The 20614-nt window shown below is 40.2% G+C and overlaps 1 protein-coding gene across 2 annotated transcripts in view; it reads right to left on the minus strand.

Moving 5' to 3' along the window:
* Positions 1-20614, minus strand: part of FBXL5 (F-box and leucine rich repeat protein 5) — a 64739-nt gene that overhangs the window by 18097 nt on the left and 26028 nt on the right. For both annotated transcript variants that reach the window (XM_090035622.1, XM_090035623.1), the window contains exons 3-9: positions 18673-18768; positions 15923-16109; positions 13027-13209; positions 6853-6978; positions 4614-4762; positions 4334-4416; positions 2297-3022 (exon numbers count right to left, since the gene is read on the minus strand). In XM_090035622.1, coding sequence (XP_089891748.1) covers positions 2297-3022; positions 4334-4416; positions 4614-4762; positions 6853-6978; positions 13027-13209; positions 15923-16109; positions 18673-18768 — 1550 coding nt within the window. The remainder of the gene's footprint in view (positions 1-2296; positions 3023-4333; positions 4417-4613; positions 4763-6852; positions 6979-13026; positions 13210-15922; positions 16110-18672; positions 18769-20614) is intronic.

The following is a 20614-nucleotide window of genomic DNA, read 5'->3' on the forward strand; positions in this document are numbered from 1 at the left end:
TCTTCCATCCTGCCAGTGAGCAGTCGAGGCATGGAAAAGCTGCAGCAAATTTTCAAAGAGTGTTACAAGTCAAAAATTCTATTCAATTATAAAAACTGAAAAAGTAACAGCATGAAACCTTATATATTATGTCAAAAACAAAGGTCGTTTTATAAAACAATAAATCTCTATGTGAATGCATTTCATATTTTTATGAGAATGGAGGAATGTCTCAACTTACACACCTAAATTAAGCCGACTGCACAGCAGTACTCTGGAGATTTCCTCATCATATGGAATAGCTTTTGAGGAAAGAAGAGCTCAGGGAGTTCTCACAGTTTACATCTTTCTGAATTTTCAAATACCAGTTCTAATTATTGTGTTCCTAGAGGTTGCACAACTACAAAACCACCCTGGCTTTTTTCTCCAAACACTGCCCCATGTAAAAAAATATTTTCATTCTCTTTCTTTTTTTGTTAGTTGTGGTAGCAGCACACTCCTGCAGACCCATATATGAGCTGACAGTGCAACACTGAATGGTACCTGCTCAAACATAGTTACTAAATTAATTGACATACCGCACACCCCTACATAAGAGATGCACCTTGTTTTGGGAAGGCAGAATGAATTTAAAACAAGATTTTTCCAGAGACCAGCTCCCCCAGGGCTAACTACCACCCCCCCCAGCCACTTGGAGCAGAGGTGGAGTCCAGCTATCAGTGTCACTTTTCCCCTACTGCTCAGACAATACCACTACTGTCAACCCAGAGTCAACCTGTAGCTGTTAACCCCGCAGCCAGGAGAGGGAGAGTAATGCTAATGACCGACTCTGCTCCTGCTTCATTAGGCCAAAGAAATCAGCCATGGGTGATCTGCTACTGCCCCCTGCCACCATTTCAGCACCCCCCTGCCTCCATTCTGCCACAGAAATCAGTTTGCTTGCTTAAGACACATATCCTAACTTTGGATAGTCAATTTTCAGGGAAAAGATGCATATGGTATGCAAATCAATATGGTACTTACCAGCAAATGGAGTACACTGTCTATACACACAGTTCCACTGCACATGTGCTGCAATTCCTTGAGCTAGGAAGCTTTTTTTTGCCTGAGTAGTACCAGTTTTGTGTGTAGGGGTGTTGATACATGTGCTCTGAGAGGTGTTTGGGGGTCCTTTAATTAGCGCAGCTTGGAGAGCTGCACTAATTAAAAGTGCCCAAAGAGTCGCATGTATCAGTGCCTCCATGCTGAAAAATGGCAGCGGGGCAACTTGAACTAAAACTCACTAAACAAACTTTAGTTTAAAGTGCCCAGTCACCATTTTTCAACACAGGGACACTGATACACATGATGTTGGAGGCTGCTGGATTGCATTAATTTCTGTGCTCGAGTCTGCACTGACACTCCAACATCGAGTCTGTTCCAGCACAGTGGAACAAGGTCCCTGCACGTGTATAGGAGCCCTAGGTTTCCTTGCGTCTCCCATGCTCTGTACTTAGGTCATAAAAAGGTACTGTATTAATTCTGCCTCAGTTCCCTTTCAGCCACAAAATCCCAGGCCATCAGGTCTCCCAAAACAGAAAATGTAGGTGTAAATTGGAAATACATCTCAAAAAACCTCAGGTCAGTAATAAAGGACTTTTCCTTCTCCTTTGTGTGTTTCCATGTGCACATTCCCTATAAAAGTATAAATAGATGTCACCAAATGAAGTAGAACAGGTGTGCTGGGAAACATCCCAGTGCACTGGACAAAACCCATTGTCCCCACACAGCTGAAGCGTGCGCACAGCAGAGCAGGCATAGGAGGCTGCCGGAGGACAGAGACAGAAAAAGAGGGAAAAAGTAAAAAGGGGTAAGAAATGTACTCTCAAGAGTACATAAGAAAAGGCACAAGGCTTACCAAAACCTGTAAGCTGAATGCGGTGAAAAGAGAATGCCCTCAAGCCAAGGTGATTGAGAAAAACTCTGGATGGCAGGGATGCAGACCTCCCACTGAAACGACTTATAAGCCTGTACACGGCTTCCTTTACACATTCAGCGCAGAGCACAAGAGTCAGAATATATACATACCATATGGGTACTGTTACAGTACAAAGAGCACTCCAAGCTTTAGTGCTTGATATGCTTATGTACCTACAATGGAAATATGCAAATGGACTAGCACTGAAAGGAGAACATGTCTATTTTTAATTTTCTGAATGAGTGTTTCAAAAACAAACTGGACATTTTCCTGAAAAGACTCACACTATCATCAGCCAACTGATATCAACAAACACAAGAAATATGAGGTGCTCTTTGACTTCAGTTATCAACTTCTTACCTGAGACCACGATCTGTGATCTGGTAACATCCAGACAGACTGAGGAACTGAAGACTTCGTGCAGTCTCTTCATCTGATTTTTCACACCCAGAGTATGCCAAGTCTTTTCCCTCTGACTGTCTAGTCCTTGCTGTTTTTTTACACAGTGCAGAGGGCTCTGGAAGTGCTCGTATAGTTCTTAGTGCCGTTCCAGCACAACAAAACGAGTGTCCGCAATATGTCAAGGCAGCAGAAGCACAATGCTGCTGCCAACAGACAGTAGTCCTTAGTCCAAAAATGTCTTTATTATAACAAGATGCTGAACAACTAAGATTAGATGCTGGTTCCATCAAACAAAGTCCCTCGACATTTCTGCGTCGCCATTCTGCAGCATCTTCAATATCAGCCAGATCATCTGAATCTAACATCCAGACATAGGCAGAGCTGAACCCTTCAGAGCTGACAGGCTTACTCCAATTATGCTCGTTACCTTCTCCCTCAATAAGATTTTCATTATTTATGTCACGCAAACAAGTATATTTCTTGTTGGACTGCATAGCATTGTCCTTGTTTCGCCACACAGTCTTCACGTTCCTGTTTCTGCAAATTTTTGGTGCTCCTTTGCTGTTGTGAGCTGACAGGATTCCCAAAGCTCTAGAAATCCTCTCCATGGCCACATCTGTGATTTTTTCACAACCAGACAGATCAAGATGGCGAAGACTCTGGCAACAGCCAACCCAAGACCAACTGAAATTAGAAAAGTGTGTGCAGTTATGGTAATAAAGATTTTACAAACAATTTCTCTAGGCAAGAAAGAGTCTGGCTTCCACAAAGAAATTAAATTCTAATACTAATATTTATACTTCAATTGCTTCAGCTCTGAAAGAACTAGAGAAAATAATTCATTAGAATCATAGAAAATTAGGGTTGGAAGGGACCTCAGGAGGTCATCTACTCCAGCCCCCTGCTCAAAGCACAATTGCCGTAAGAACTGATGTGTACGCACCCAAAAAGGCTAAGTTCATCTAAAGGAACAGAGAATACAACATATTCAATAACATTACTGCAAAATAGAATGGTAAAATAGGAACATTAGCCCTCAGAGATCCACAACTGTTTAACAGATTTACAAGGCAGCCTGTAGACAAGAGAAATAATGTAGTTGCATCTTCACAGTACCCTGGGCAAGGACTGTAACTATCACCAGATGCCTGACAAAATGATGTGGGTGGAGATGGTTGAGGCTCACTGTCTTGTGGGAGGCACAAGGGTCTTTGTTCTTCTGACAGAAATTAAGTACTCTGCATCAAGTAACTTCCACAGAAACTGCATCTTTCTAGAGAGCTCACTGCTTTTAGCTTTTAGGAAGCTGTAATATTTTCTAGCACAGCTGACAAAGTATTGTTACCTGTTCAACATATGAAATAGACCCTACATATACTAGGAAGTCTCTCTCACTGGTTACAAACTCTAATAGTATCTCATAGACCCTGTAATCCTCATAATCCCCACATGAGAACACACTGGCTACTGAAACATGTAATTTTAGACTCTAAAACTGCACAAAGACGTAACAAACTAGTGCAGGCCTCACGTCTCTAGCACCTCACTGAAGTCAATAAAATTTCTGCAGCCTTTTCTGTAAAACTCAACAGAAGTCCTTATGAACAGAGCTCTATTCTACCTGATTGCACATTACAAATAGTTGCACTCCAAATATTAAGCTATATCAGCCCTAGAGCAACAGGGAAAAAAAATCTGAGTCAATACACAGCCTAGGTAACCTTCAAGAGTGAGTTTTAATATTACAACCCAATTCAGTTTTTATGCATGGTTATATTCAGGATTCTGTACAACAGTAAAACAACAAAAGCTTTTACATACGTTCCATTCCAAGGTTATAAGCTTTGCTTGCTGTTAGGTATAAAATTAATGTTACTTTAATGTGACTGTTGGTTACTGAAGTATAAGTTCTGTACTGGTCACTGCAATGCTGATGCTGTTTCAACAGGAAAAAAAAAATCTATAAATACTATGTTTTAAAATCAAGTAGCTAACCTTTCAAATGCAGAGTCTGAAATATCAGTTTGAGTTAAATCCAAATATTCCAAGTTAGGACACAGTTCCAAGATCTGTCTAACCTAGAAAAGGAAGAGCAAACAGAAATAATGCAAGCAGCTTATACGGGAAACCACGGAGACAAGACAAATGAACAGTTAATTTGAGTTGCAACTCAAACACCATTCACTTTTAAATTAAAAGCACAGCAGTTAAATATCTGTACTGATTACAGATGGCACACCATACTTATTAACATACAAGGGTTGACAATACTTGCCATTTTGCTAGAAATTGCTGAACTGTAGGCCAGTACTAGTGATTTCACTGAAGTACCCACATATGGGAGAACATTATGAATTAAGCCATGAAGTAAATGTTTTTCCTTCTGTGCTACGTTAATGGCAAGCGACTCTTCCGCAACCTCTTCTACAAAATAAATGAGAGAAGAAAAAAACAACAAAAAATTAATAATGAATTTTGATCAATTTAAAGTTCATCTCACCTTCTTACATCCAGGATTTACAAACCATAGGTTTAGAAAGCCTACAAATTTTGTACCTGAAATAATGCAAAGAAGAAATTAATAAAAACACAAAAGTTTTACTGAAATCTGGCTCCAGAGAGCAGGCTGCAAAGATGTGGGTCTACCACCGGTTTATCTTGCTGCTAAAGAGCTCAGAAAGGCTGAGGAATGTGTCTTACAGATTGTGCATAATTTCAAACTTTACAGATTGCTTCCAAAACCTTAAAACACCACCATAATCAAACAAGCAAAGTGCACAATACTCTGTGTTTTGTGGCCCTCTCACACCAAAAATTCTGGAATTGGTTGAGGCTCACTGTGTCTTCATAGTTTCATAGTTTCTAGGATCGGAAGGGACTTGAGTAGATCATCTAGTCTGACCCCCTGCCAGGGCAGGAAAGAGTACTGGGGTCAAACGACCCCAGCAAGGTGTTCATCTAACCTCCTCTTAAAGACCCCCAGGGTAGGAGCCAGCACCACTTGTTAGAGACAAGCTGACTCTTGTTAGAGACAAGACACAAACGAACACTCATTTGAGTTGTAATTCAAATACCATTCACTACTATTAAATTAGAAGCACAGAAATTAAATATTTTACTAATTACAGACAGCACATCATACTTATTAATACACAAGGACTGACAATACTTACCATGCAGCAGGTAAAGCTGCCAATTACCTCTGCATTGATAATCCCACATATGGCACACTGAACTGATCAGACCAGAGATTACACAGGATCATGGTTGTGGTCTACAAAGCAGACAGCAGTCTGCAGTCTCAAAGAGTGCTAGCAGTAAGAAAACTATAGTATGCCATCAAAAAGTACCATTGTACCCAAAAGGATTCCAAGATCATAGTCTTTCTACCACAATATTTTTAATGTCAGTTTTATCATGGAACTTGCATACCAAAAGGGAAGTACTACTCTAAATTTCATCTTTGAGATGGGGAACTTTTGTCAAAGAGAAAAGGCTAGAATAAAACACCTACAACCTTGCCCTCCCAATGTTCAATTCATGATGAAAAAAGCAGAGAGCTGGAAAGGAGGCAGCCAAATTTGAGATAGGAAGCATAATTTACAGCCAGGCTACAGTAGCACAGTCATAAAATTTGTAGCTATCAAATCGCAGATTTTTTTTAAATGACTTATGTTGTTTTTGACATTTGTTTTTTGTTTTTTTTTGTTTGTTTGTTTGTTTTAACTGAGAGGCAACTGAGTACCAACAATGGAGGTGGAAGATGCTTCTACTGCTTTGCCTTTGTAAAGAAAAATAAAGTATAAATAGCTAATACAGGCATACCTCGTTTTATTGCGCTTCGCTTTATTGCGCTTCGCAGATATTGCGTTTTTTACAAATTGAAGGTTTGTGGCAACCCTGCGTCAAGCAAATCTATCGGTGCCATTTTTCCATGATGGTTAGCCTTTTTAGCAATAAAGTATTTTTTAATTAAAGTATGTACATTTTTTTTTTTTTTTAGACATAATGCTATTGCACACTTAGACTACAGTATAGTGTAAACATAACTTTTATATGCACTGGGAAACCAAAAAATTCGTGTTACTCGCTTTATTGCGATATTCGCTTTATTGCGGTGGACTGGAACCGAACCCGCAATATCTCCGAGGTATGCCTGTACAGAGCAAATATATCTGGAGACCTACTATACCCCACAACATATAAAAGCTGTAAGCTAAACACCTAAGACTAAGTAAAGAATTCATTTAATTTTAAGCATAGCAGTTTAATCTTCATTTACAGCTGCCAGCTGAAACTGGCCAATAAAGTTCAGATTCAAACTAGGTTATATGCACTGCCATTTATTCATAACAGCGTGTATAATAAAAACAATTAAGATAAAGTTTTGTTCTTTTTAAAGTTATCTGTATTTGCCTCTGTAAAATTATAGCTGTGTGATAGCAACTCTTCAAGATTTCTGTTTCTTTATCATGAATGAATTTTCATAGCAACTGGATTTAGATTTTGCTTACCAGATTCATCTACATCAGCATCTTCATCCCACTCCTGAAAAGCACGACTTTCATCTTTTCTATTTTTTACCCATTCCTCATCAGGTTCTGTCTCAAGATCATCTGCAGGACCACTGTACCAGTCACCTACCCAGCCAAAAAAGGAAATAAATTAAAAAATATTGTAAGAAACATTTGGTCTTTAAAAATGAAAATTCCAATAATAATTTGATTTTATATGTTAGGGTCTAAGGAAATGACATTTAGGATTTTTTTATTTTTTTTTTTAACTTAACATTTCTTGAAATTGGAATGAGCCTTTAGATCAGCTGCTGCTCTTGTAGTATGGTCCTAAAGAGGGTGAAACTGCACCACTGTGCTCCCTCTGGATCTGCCCCTGCAGTCACTGTTAAGTTAATGTACTGTTCTGCCTTTAAGTGGGATCTAATTTTTTGGATTTTTATTTATTCCTCTGGTATGTTCCAGAATAGGAGAACTTATCAATGAAACATTTGGATTTTGTTCATTCTAAAATTCAGAAACTAAACTTTGATGTAATCAACCCTGACGTTGCACAGAAAATCCATGAAATGACTTAAATCAGCAAGTTTCTTTTTTATTAAAAACATCCCCAGGATTTACTGATCATGGCATTTAGTCATAAGGCAACCACTGTGGAAGAAAACAAGCCTACTTCCTGCATCTACAGATTGTAAGTTCTCAATTATACATTCCATTAGAAAAGCTCATTTTCTATAAGGCAGCCAGACAGGTATGAATTAACCGCATTTCTTATTTGAACAGCTTATATGGTAGCAGTGAGATGATCAACTAGCCGAGAGGTGCTTACTGTAAAACAAGAGGTTGGTAGAGTAGCTGTTATTTGGTGGGCTGGAGGGGGGCGGGGATGGGGAAGGGAGGTTGGTTGCTGTTGCTTGTGTCCTTTATATTCAATTGTTACAATATATGAGGCAGGGGTGGGCAAAATACAGCCTGCAGGCTGAATCCGACCCACCAGGCCATTCTATCCAGCCTGTGGAGCACCTAAAAAATGTAGTAAATTAATATTTATTTGCCCTGGCTCCCTTTCAAAGCTGACTGGAGACAGGGACAGTAGGACCCAGAGGGAGCCCTCGGCAGGCTTGCAGGCTTGAGCAGCCCTGGCCACCCCCAGCCAGTTCCCAGCTTTCTTGCCCCTGCCCTGCTCCAGCAAAAGGTGGCTGTGGCTCCCAGCTGCATCCCTGGACTGCGCTAGTAGGGATGTGTATGTGTGTATGCACATGTAGGCAGGCACAGAGGCAGAATATGCGCATGTCTGCAGGCACAGGAGTAGAGTGTGTGCATGTGTGCGCACGCAGGCACGGGGCCAGAGTGTGCACGTGTGCAGACATGGGGCCAGAGTGTGCGTGTGTTTGTAATGCGAGTCCCACATACACACCCCTCCATACACATGCACCTACACTTCCCCTCACACTGCCATACACAAACCCATCACCCTCCCCTCAAACTCACCCACCCCCCACATACCCACACCTCCCACAAACCTATATCCACCCCCACACAATATACAAGTGTAAGACTTCATTTTAAGCTACTGTGCAATCACCCCTATGTACACTACACAAATGCATGTAAATCAGGACAAAAATATTTTTTGAAATCAAATTAATGAATGTTGTATATGATCGCTTTTTAGAATATAATTTGGTATTTTTCTGGTTCTGAGGCAGCAAAACCCCTTGCTGAAAGGAGTACTTCTGAGAGCAAGGGGAGGGACTTCTGGTGGCGAATGTCAGGGGTTAGGGGGTGGGACTTCTAGTAACAAGATAGTGACCAGGGGGTGGGCCACCTGGAGTAGGGCTACCCATGCAGCTTACCAAAACTCGGTAATTGCCTGCCCCTGCTCTAAAGCAAGAGAGAGTGTCAAAACCACTGGTCTCCCACGGGCTTGAGCCCACATCAGTATTAATCCTCATGGCTCCTAGAACCGCTGCTTTGATGCAGCTCCAGAAGCCAAGGAATTAAAGCTGCTGCCATTCGCCCCACTTTTCCCCTGCCACCAAACTTAGTTGCCAGCAGTGACTAAAAGCTCTGATTTTGGTGGTGGATAAGGGGAGTGGGGAGGAAGGGAGTGTTACTCCTAGATTCTGGAACCACACCAAAACAGCAGGGTTCCATGCTGCCGCTACAGGGGCTCCAGCAGCTACAATGACAAGTCCTGTGGAGTGAATGTGGCCTGCAGAGGTGGGTGGTCTTGTCCGTAGAGCTTCTCATGGCCCAGATGACCAATTCTGTAGGCTGTGTTTGACACCCCTGCTCTGTGATATTACTTAGATTAGAAAAGTTACAGTATTTAAAACTAATACTGCCAACACAGACTAGAGAGGCAAAATCTAAAACAAACCTGAATCACTGTGGTAGTTTTGTACAATTGAACGAGTTGTACATTTTAAAGCCTGAGAAACAAAGGCTCTGCACTGAAAGTTATTTGAAAGCACTGAATTTAGCCCTGATTTATTCAAAAGGTAAATATGCCACTGTTTGGATAGGACTCCACTAAATGTGTCCACAGCTTGCGACAGATTAACCTGTTTGCACATCTACCAAGTTAAATTTGTGCAAAACCCTACACAGGCAACATGGTTTGTTCTTTGCTTAAATCATATAATTTGGTTCAGTAAATTTACCAATACAAACCAGTTATAGCAAGCACTAAACCAAATCTAAATGGTTCACACAAGGGTGTGCAGCAATTCAAGTGATCCACTTAAATGTATTCAGTTAAAATATAACAACTTCCCACAGACAAAAACCTGAGTTGCTTTCCCCAGCCACTGAAATTTCAGCTGCAGCTTTCCTTAAGCTCAACTCAAGCGAAGAAGGAAAATCTTTAAAAGAAAATCTCACAATTCTAAAATGTTTTGTGAAGCATTTTGCTTAAAAAACTAAACTTTTGCCAAAAAAATGCCTATCCAGTCAACTGAGTGCTCAGGTTTGAGCATCTTGTAACTTCTTTAGGAGAGGATTACCAGCCAAAACCAGAACCAAAATTAGTGTTTAAACAACTGAAACACATGCACAACTCTTTTTTTGAGGCTGTCTTTATAAGCCATAAAGGAATGGCTTTCCTTTATGCTTTGTATTTCACTATTAAGTTTTGTTATCTATTACACTTCTATCTACTAAAAATGTAAAGCTGTAACCAATATAAAATATTTATGTCACGGAGTGGGTGCAGGGGCGGCCGTGATCCTGCTAGCGCCCCCAGCCATGTCCAATTAAGTGATCCAGCACCTTCAACTCACCCATCACGTCTCTGATGTTGTAAGTTCAGTAAGGGAGGCTGCTTTGTCTCGCCTTGGACACTATTCCGCTCTATGCCCCGTTCCGCCTTATGGGCGATGCGTGCCTCCAACCTCCCCTTTAGCACGCCCCAAGCCTCGCAGTTCTTCGTGGACAATATCTGGTCCTTCCGTCTCCCTGCGCCCTGCCCGGCGCCTCTGGGTTAGCCTCACAACCAGCGCCCCCTTGTCTTGCGCCTCTGGGTTTGTCTCGCCCAGGCTACGCCCCACTGGAGCCTGTCTTACTCTTTCTATGCACCTCGCCCCCTCAGGGGGCCTCTTGCCCATCTCTGGGCTTTCCCGCCCCTCTCGGGGTCTCTGCCACGCTTCTCACGCTTGCCGCCCACTCTGGGGCCTACACTGCACTCCTCGCGCTTGCCGCCCTCTCTGGGGCTCTACCCCCATGCTTCCCATGGTCGTTGCCCACTCTGGGGTCTCACTCGCGCGTTTCCCGCGCTTGGGGCTCAGGTGGCCACAGCCGTGCCTGGCCCCTCGACCCTTTCCTGGGTCGCTTGCCCCACCGGGCAAAATACCACCCTCATGGGATGGGGTCCGAAACCCCATACGCTGCACCTCTCCAGCGCCAACAGCTGTGTCCCACTGGCACCCCTCGCTGTGCCACTACTGGGCACCCGGGACCCCCAGGTTACTGGGGAGCTCCCATGAGGCCTCCTCACACCCCTACAGCCTCACCCGGTCCTCCGGTATAACGATAACTGAATCGGGAGCCAAACGGCTATAACTCAAACACCAGAAGCCTACCGGCTTACAACACAATCATAAGCCCCGAGCTTATAAACCCAGCTCCGCTCAATGCTGGCTCTCTCTCATACCTCTGTCCGGGTTCTCTCTCTCCCCTCGCATCATTGCAGCCGGTCCGACCACCACCAGTGACTCTGCTGCTCAGCTCTCCCGCAGAGCTCCTGCTCCTGCAGCTGCCAGAGGGGAACTGCTAGTTAGGCTCTGGCCTGTGCTGTTTACAAAGGCCCGGCCCGGCCTGGCCGGCCCCCTTCTGGCCACATGACCTGCTTAGTTGTTATGGCAACCGGCACCTGGGACTGTCCAGCTGATTGGCAGCAGCCCTTCTTAGTAGCAAGCACCCTAGTGCTCCGCTACACTCTACTTAAAAGGTATTAAGTAATTTTAAAAAGAATTAATGAGAGTTTGTGTAACTTCAACATGGCCTAATGGAAACCTCATCATAGTCCTACTACAATGGAATCAAGTTATTCTTTTTGGGTGCCTGTACACAAGTGCGGTGGCTTCTCCAAACCACTGTAATTACAGGGCATTAGAGTAGACACAATTAATCGTCTGCCGGAGTGTGGTAATTACCGTGCTCCACTGGCCTCCCGCATCTCATGTATAAAAGTCCCCACACTCAAAATGGCAATGGGGGCACTTGAACTAAAGCTCATTAAACAAGCTTTAGTTCAAGTGCCTCCACCACCATTTTGAAGCACAGGGACACTGATACACGAAACACTGTGGTGCTCCAATTAAAGCACACACACACCCCTGAGCATGTGTAAAAATGCCCTTAAATCTCTCTAGTGCTCTTAAATAGTCTTCAGACTCATGCAATGGTTTTGAGATGCAAACTTTTAGGAAAACAATTTAAAAACAAGCTAGACGGATAGATTTTAATATCTGTCACTTTAAAATGGACAACCAAGGCCCATCTACACATCACATGTATCACACAATTACTAGGTTAATTGTATAATTAGGCTACATGTGCAAATTAACTATCATTTGATAAAAAGGTCCAACCAGCTATAAAGCTAGAGATGGAAAATGTGCAATAATTTTATATCTGGTTTCTATTCAGCTTTAATTTGCACATGTAGTAGACTCTTTCCCTCTGGACAGGAGTCCCATCAGCTGATGGGGCTCCCAGCCATAGGAGTGCACCATGCACAGCTGAGGGGATTCTCAGCCCTAGCAGCGCCCCATAGCTGCCAGGACCCAGAGTCCAGTCAGCTGCAGGATTCTCCACCCTGGCAGCTGTGGAGCACTCTCAGTCATGGGGCACTGCTGTGACCCAGAGTCTGCAGTCACAGAATTCGCAGTCCTGGCAGCCACAGGACACTGACACAGCTGCCAGTCATGTCAGCTATGGGACTCGCAGCTGTGGGAGCTTTCTACTTGTCTGTGCATGGGGAGCCCAGGACAGCAATCCCAGGTTGCCCCTTTATTGGTGATAAGGCACAATAGAAGCTGATGCTGGATCCCACAATCATGACTCCTGCCATGCAAGTGTGGCATGGCAGAAGGCACAATTTTTGTAGATCGTGTATCAAATCCTATCACACATTAGCTGAATGTCTAGAAAGGGCCCTAATTTTGAGATGTGCTATATGCATTCAATTCTTCAGTTAACTCTAGTCTTGGGAACAACATGCCAGAGAAAACTTCTAAAAACTAAAAAAGTTCTTTTTATTGTTGGTTAACACAAATCACAACTATGAAGTATTTTATCAACAATAGTTACAACTATCCCTTCCAACCTCAACAAATAAAATTGCTACTAAACTAGCATAACTGTTTAAAATATTAAAAAAACCCACAATATATTAAAAGGACTTAGTTATCGGGATTAAAGGCTAACCAACAAGTAATGAGCTATCTGTTAATAGCTATAAAAAAAATTAGGCTAATTTTGTGCTGCTTCATAATGTTTCGTTATGAATATCTTCTAATACCCTGAACTAAGCTGGCAAATGTCATTTTTTGGCCAGAGTTTCAATAGATAAATTATTTTATATGCATTACACAAAACAACAGTGATTCTCTTGCTTTTGTAGATTCTTGAAGTGTTTTTAAAAGATGACTGAAACTTTTGATAACCTACCTCTGGCCCAGCGAACAGGGTAGAGATGTTTCCAAAGAGATCCAGTTTTAGCCAGTTGGGACCATTTGGTGCTGACTTGACTACACTGACACAACTCCTGAGGGTTAAGGTAACTGAAAATGGTCAGCATTACTTCAGGAGGAAGATGAGTAATGTTTGTGGTATGCCCTGTCACTTCAGTTTCTGAAATATAGAAGAAATATGAGGTTATATTTCTGCATCTGAGCTTCCATTTTCTCTAAGGTGTTATAAGAATAAAATGCAACTATAAGTAAGCTTTCAAATTAAAACACTACTTTAGGATTAAAAAAAGACAGAAAGAAATGTGGATTGTTTTGATTTTAAAAAGAAGGAAAACAGAAATAAAACTCCTAACTGTCGTCCAAACCCTATTTCAGATTGTAGCAACTCAGTTCTACACTTCCCATTTCCTTTAAATGCCCAAATTCTTGTTCTGAAACGTGACCAAGAAATGGGTCTGGATGCAACTGAGCTGGATGCCAAAAACACAGCTAAAATGGATGAGATACTCTGTGGTGATGGAAAGCTTAAAGAAGCAGCATCTCCACCTTCAGCTGATGTATGTGCCTGCCTTTTGCCAAAACAGAATGCATGGTTGTCCCTGGATTTTCAGATAGCAGTAGTAACCCCCATGGCCTTGTTTCACCTACAGCTAAGCAAGCAGACTGTGTTTATTCTATCAGTTTAGGGTCTCTCACTATTGATTCCTGGAGTTAACCTATAAATGGCTTTCCCACCACTAACAATATTCCCGTAACAGTCACCATTGCCCTAGACAGGCTTCAGAGCATTTAGGAAATTTTTTTTTATTGCTTGGATATGATGTTTCTGTGCTCTAGCTTTCTCTTTCCTATTACTGCTAGCAAGCAGACAGCAGCCCTTCACAGTGTGTGCGTGTACATTTAAAAAAAAAAAATACTTTTATCCCCTTTTAAAAATAAGAACTTTGCCACTATGAAACAAATATTTAGAGAAAGTCTACTGAATTTTTGTAGGTAATGCTACAAAAAATCTGATCAGTGAGAAACCAGATGAAAAAAACAAATATGGATAATAAAGATAGAGGTGTGAAAAGGTGTACAGATAAACTGAAGACTAAATTAGTTACCCCTTACAGTTACTGGTTTTAGGTTTGAAAAAGTAACTGCAGTTCAACATGAACAGTCTGTAGTTGTATTGCCTTCTGTAGTCCTTTAGAGAAGACTACAGAGGGCAATGCTATTGTCTCTTGCTATAGCAGATTAAGATTATCCTCCCAAGGTAAATGTGTTCAAGTAGACTCCGACTTTGGCATATATACCTTCAAACACACTTTTACTGATGTGCACAGATCTGAGTCTGATGCTCACGGAGAACTTCAGACACCTGGTTAATCAGAAAGCTGTTCAACTGACAATCAACCCATGGTGTCTTGCATCAAACCTCTGCAAATTCCAAAGCAAGTACAAGACAAGTAAAGCGCATTTCCAAAACCAGACAGAAAAATGCAATCAAGCACAAGTTTACCTGATTAACTGATCCAGATGCTTAGCAAGTCCTTCTCAGACAGAATATATATACTGTTGCTGCTTCTCAGAGAGAAAGCCAGCAGTGCAAGAGGAACAGAATAACAACAGCTGCTTTTCTTCTATGGTTGCAATGGAGAACAAACAACTCCCTCAAAAATCATATTCTTCTACATATGCTTCCCCAACAACTGTCCTCTAATACCAGACTCACTAAACTCAAAACAGAAAAGTTGCAGAAATCTTACTGTTCCTAAATTTCTCCTCCAGTTAGAGATGGCAGCAGTCAATTCTGTGAGGCTACTTGCTTACTACATCTGATTGTTCAGAACCAAAGATGTATCCTACACCCTAAACTATGATCTTAATTTCTGTCAGGATGGCCTAGAGGGTAGAAACTGATAGATTTAGTAGTTCAAAGGCAGTCTCACATCCTACTCCAGATTGAATTACAGAATACAATTATTGTATTTGCTTTATGTATTTTGTTTGCTTCATGTACACAATTATTGTACTTTGCTTGATTTTCACTGAAAGTGGACTGTCACCTTCTCAGTTCAGGGTCGTCAAATTTCCAGAGGGTTTGCTGCATTTCCCCTCCCTACCTCCCCTCTAAGACACCCCAGCTGTATTGAAATACCAAAAAACTTGTCTATCATGCTACGTAGACTACCCTTTGAATTGTTAGGAAATTCTGAGAGCAAATTTTAACACTGACAGTGTTATGGCTGTTCCATCAGTCACATTCAGTAAGACATGTGTTCATCAAGTGATCCATCCTATATTAAGTTTCATAAAAGAAAATTAAGGAGGAGTTAGATATTGGTACAAATATCATTCTGACAGTGAACCTGACATTTCCCCTTACACAGTCATGCATCTTGCAGATTCTTTTTTCTAACTCTCTCCTCCCTCAGTGGATCCTTAGAGAAAGGAGGTCCAAGGGAGAAGAATATTTCTATCTAAAATACTGTCATTTGACAGTTCTGACATCTGTTCGGTTGAGAAAAATCAAGAGAGAAAAGTCCCAACTATGTCTTCAACCAGAAAATTAAGTCAGGGTCTGGAAGCAGAAAATACAATCTGAAACTGAAGTGTGAAATTAGAAGGAGAACACCATGTTAGTTCTAAGCTGGAGACAGGGCAGAGAGGGAAGCAGAATACATACCTACATGACTTGTAAAAGACCTGTATAAGAAATATCTAAACAGACAGATTCTTCCCATTGTTGTATTATTAAAGGAAGTCAACATTATGTAATAAACAAAAAATATCACCTATAAAACATTTAGCAAATGGACAGTAAATTATTTCCCTGTACACAATTTTGAAACTTAGAATTTCTTTTAGTCTAATTTAAAGTAGTTCACCTTGATCTGCCTTTTCATCCACAGAATACTTCAAAACTTTCTGGAGCTCTCCAGCTTGATTCCAGAAACTGAAACCTCTAAGGAATTCTGCAGGTTCTTTCTGAGAGCAGTGCTGTGCAATCACTTTCTTTTTGATATCCTTTAGTTCTTCGTAAGTGAAATATTCCATCAACATGGGCTGAAAAACCTAAAAATGAAACATGCCAATTAACTATGACAAAGCATGGGTGACAAGGCACAGTACTGTCAGAGTATTTATAACCCAGCGTTTATTGTTATTTACAAAAGGAACTTCCTACAGCAGAGTACAAGTTGACCAGCCTGACTCACAAGAAGTGAGAATTCCTGAATTCTGACCTCCAATGGCTTCACATGTGGCCTTGGGCAAGTGAATTAATTGTTTCTTTGATCTTCCCACACATAAAATGGAAATAATTAAATTTGTTTAATTTAGATGTTATTGAGACCCTCACATGAAAAGCACTGAAGTAAACAGCAATACTAATTAAGAGAAGAAAGATGTTGAAAAAAAATCTTAATGCCTCAGGTTCCATCTTGAACAGACTGTTGAGGCTTTTCTTTCTCCTAAGGAGGCTTCCCAATTTTTCAATATACATAAAACATTCAAACTGGTAAAACCAGTCTGTAAAGTATACTTATGTGTAAGAAGTAGTTTGGGAGTGGTTGTTTGATTCTTAAGACATTGGTTTACAGTCATTTTTCTGAGTACATAAAAACTGTCATTTACTGGATCAAACCATCTAGCCCAGTATCCTGCGTCTCTCTCAGGGGCAGAAAGTGGATGCTGAAAGAGAGAGGGAACTGGGTATGATTAGGGTTTTTTGCACTGTTCCCCTCTCACATGCAATCTCCAGCATTTAAGACAGGGGTGGGCAAAATGTGGCCCAGGGGTGAGATGCAGCCCACCAGGCCATTCAATCCGGCCCACAGGGCCCCTAAAAAATTTAGAAAATTAATATTTATCTGCTCCTGGCTGCCTGTCATGTGGCCCTCGATGGCTTGCCAAAACTCAGTAAGCAGCCCTCTGCCCAAAATAATTTCCCGCCTCTGATTTAAGTTCTAGGAAGTTCAGATTCAGAAGCTGCATCCCTAACTCCCAGCTCAAAAGGTACTGATGCCCCTTTCCTCCAAGAATCTGTCCAGTACCGGGCTAAACAGTCAGTTTCCACAACATCTGGTGGCAACGAGTTTCACACCAATTATACTGTGTACAAAATAACTTCCTTTTGTTCAACTTACTATCTGCTAGTTTCATTCTGTGCCCCCTGGTTCCTGTATTGCGAGAGTTGGTAAATAATAAATCCCTATTTACATTCTCTTCATCATTTGGTATAGTTTGTTTTAAGTGTTTGCAGATCTCTGGCTAATTTTATGGTCTCCTTTAGAAATTAATTTACAATGTATGATAGATATCATGTAAGATATTTTATGAATAATATATGAAAAACATGTTGCTCAAAATATTCTCTCTTCACTTAAGGTCATCAAATATTTCTTAATGGGAGGCTGGGGTGGTGAAGGCGTTAAGGAGCACAGTTGACAGCCAAAAGTTTGCAAGTTTGAGGCTGGAGCAGGAAAGCTCATTACCCTGTCAGATTCCAACAAATTTATGAATTCTGCTAAATATTTTGTCACAAGGAGGCATTCCTAAACAAAACAGTGATGAAGCCAATTTAAAACAGTCCTTCATATTACTGACTCTTTATATAATATTATATAGAAGCTCTGAATTAATGAAACTACTCAAACATTTTTAAATTCCATCTTCTGTTTGTGAGCAATGGTAAGACATCACCTGCATAACCAATCAGCCACAAAATTAAAGTGAAATATGCCTTCAGCTTTTATCACAGATGTTATTTATTCTTCATTTCACATCCAAATTTATTACAAAATCTCTACCACTAATGGAACCCTTACTGAAAAGGGAGGTGCCAGGCCAGAACTACTTGGATTCTGGTTAATATATAATTAAAATTACAAGGAAAATTATTTACACCTTCACCATGGTAACAGTTTTTACCCCAACAGATGATAACTAATAATATTGTAGCACCCAAGATCACACACAATAAAAGGCTGAAATGCCATTCTAAGCAGGCAAAACCTGTGTGCAGGTATGAAAGCAAGCAGCTAACTGGCAAACTCTCAAAACGTAACTGAAAATACAATACAAAAAAAAGACACTGTATTTTAAAATGAAGCTTTGTTAACAAAGGTCCTGTACCATAAACTGAAATTTGTTGATTTTAATTCAATCTGGATAGAGACAGAGATGCCAAGGATTTTCTTGCCTTCTGATTAATGTCATACTACGTGATAATGTGCAACAACATCTGGTTGACTGCACCGTGGCTGTATTTTGAATTAAAGTCAAAAGACTACTATATGCAACATCTGCTGTAAGTGAACTCAGAAATTCTGAATCCAGGAGTTTTGGCATTGACTTCAATGAGCCCAGGATTTCACCCTGTCATTTTAATGTCACTGTTGTTTCTGTATGCGTCATCTCTCAACCATAGCCGAGAATATAGGCGGTTTACCTTCCATGCTCTCCTTCCATTCTCCCACAGCTGCTATGGGCACAAACCAACCTATTAACAAAACTGATAATCATCAGTCTACCATGTCTTTCCTTCTGGTATCTTTGATTTCTTTGATCATATTCAGCCTTTTCAACTCCCCAAATAAGATAATTTAGTGTCATTTTTAAGGCAAGGTCCACCTACCTCCTCTTCCTCTTTCATGTGAGGAAGGAAATCCCTGGTAAAGGCTTCCAACCTTTCTTTTAGCTGTTTCTCATAGTTTAACTGTTCATATTCATTCTGAAAAAGAAAGTAAATCTTTAAATAAAGCAAATCTTTAAATATTAAGCTTCTCTACACTCCAGAAAAATTTAAATAATTTACCTTTTCTCCCACAATTCATGCTTTAGCCTTTGCTAGGAAGATTCTGAATAGTTAGAATATATTTTAAAAGCTATTTAAAAATCTTTGGTAAGACGATCATTAGCATATTCATTCTTATAACATATTCATTCTGTTACAATTTGTGTAGTCTAGCTTGTTTCTTCTATTACAATTGAGATTGCATCATGTCCAGATACAATAGAACCTTTCTATTCCAAACCCTGCTAGGTCCACAGACCCTGAAGAAGTCACAAACAGATTCTGAAAAATATTATAAGTAGTTCCTTAAAACATGTCATATTACATGTGTGTGTGTTTTAGTAAATTATAGCATGAAGTATCAGAAAGTACCAAAATAAACTACATTTCTCAATATAAAAAAAATTATGATGCAGTATTTATTACTTCTATCTTATTTCCTCATTTCTGTCACTAGTCAAATTAGAATGTACAACATCACTTCCTAATTATAGGATACCTTGCAACTGTATGTGAATTATCAAGTTTTAATGATATGCAAAGTTGTAATTTAGAGTATTAAAACTGAAGCTTACCAGTCTGTAACAACATGACCAAAAATGTTCAAAGCAATCTAAATAATTTCCATCATTTGTATAGGAAACTTTGATGAAGTTATGTTGGCTTAGTTCTCTTTTAATATTATATATTTTATGTTAAACTTTGATAGTAAAATGTTGACAAGTGAAATCACAATTGAGAGTTTCTAAGTTAAATGTGCTACAGAAACTTACTTTAAAACAGTCAAAATTTTAAAACATTCAACTTACTTTAATGTCATGGATCATTTGCTTCCTACTTTCTTCAACTATGAATGCTTTACTCTTTTTTTATTATTACTGTAATAAGAAACTGGCCCTGGAGTCTGTCCAGAAATTGCAATAGACGGAAGTTTATGCAAGTTCATACAGTAAATTTTGTAGTAGTTGCAGGAAAAAAGAAAACAACTGATGTCATCAGGAGCTTTCTGACAACTTTGACAGCTTTCTTTCCTCTGCTGAAAGTGACAAATAAGGGATGAAACTAAATAGCCTTATTATGTTGACCCAGAACTTGCAATAAGTAGACTGGTCAGACTGTACCAAAATAAGAGTTACTAATGCATGTTCATTACAGTCGATATCAGCTACATAAAAACTGGTACAGAAGGGAATCAAGCTGAAGTCAATCGGTACGTTTTCCTAAAATTGATTTCTAGAAACAAACGAAATGAATCAAAATCAACAATATGGTGGGAAAAATGTAAGTTAAATGCAACCTATTTAAACAACTAAAGCCTGGAAAAAAATTACCAAGGCTGTGACTATATCTCCCTCTAGTCTTCTTATGTTAGCAATATGTATAATTTAAAGGTTTTGTTGCAGCTTCTAAAAAGTCTTCAAAACAAAATATGTACGTTATATGTGTGTGGCCTGTGTTTCCTATTATTTGGGTAAAACTCAGAAGCAAAGGATGAGCCAGCCTTATACCAGGTTCAACACTATCAGGGAGCTGAATTTCTACTACAGGACCAGTTGTATAAAAATCCTAATGCACTCCATGTCAACAGTATGCACCAGCAGACAAATCACAATATATTTTAAGTAAAAAATCTGAAGTGATCTGGGAAAGGCATTCCTGAAGTATGACACTTCTAGACCTAGAGTAGTCTTGTTCAAAAAATCCTCACTTTTCACCAATGTATAGCCAAAAAAAAAGAGGACTGAGAGGAAATAGTCTGTCCAACTGGTGACCCACCAGCTGT

This window comes from Crocodylus siamensis, chromosome 2 (assembly GCF_052110815.1).
Source record: "Crocodylus siamensis isolate JL-2025a chromosome 2, ASM5211081v1, whole genome shotgun sequence".
NCBI classification, from domain to species: Eukaryota; Metazoa; Chordata; order Crocodylia; family Crocodylidae; genus Crocodylus; species Crocodylus siamensis.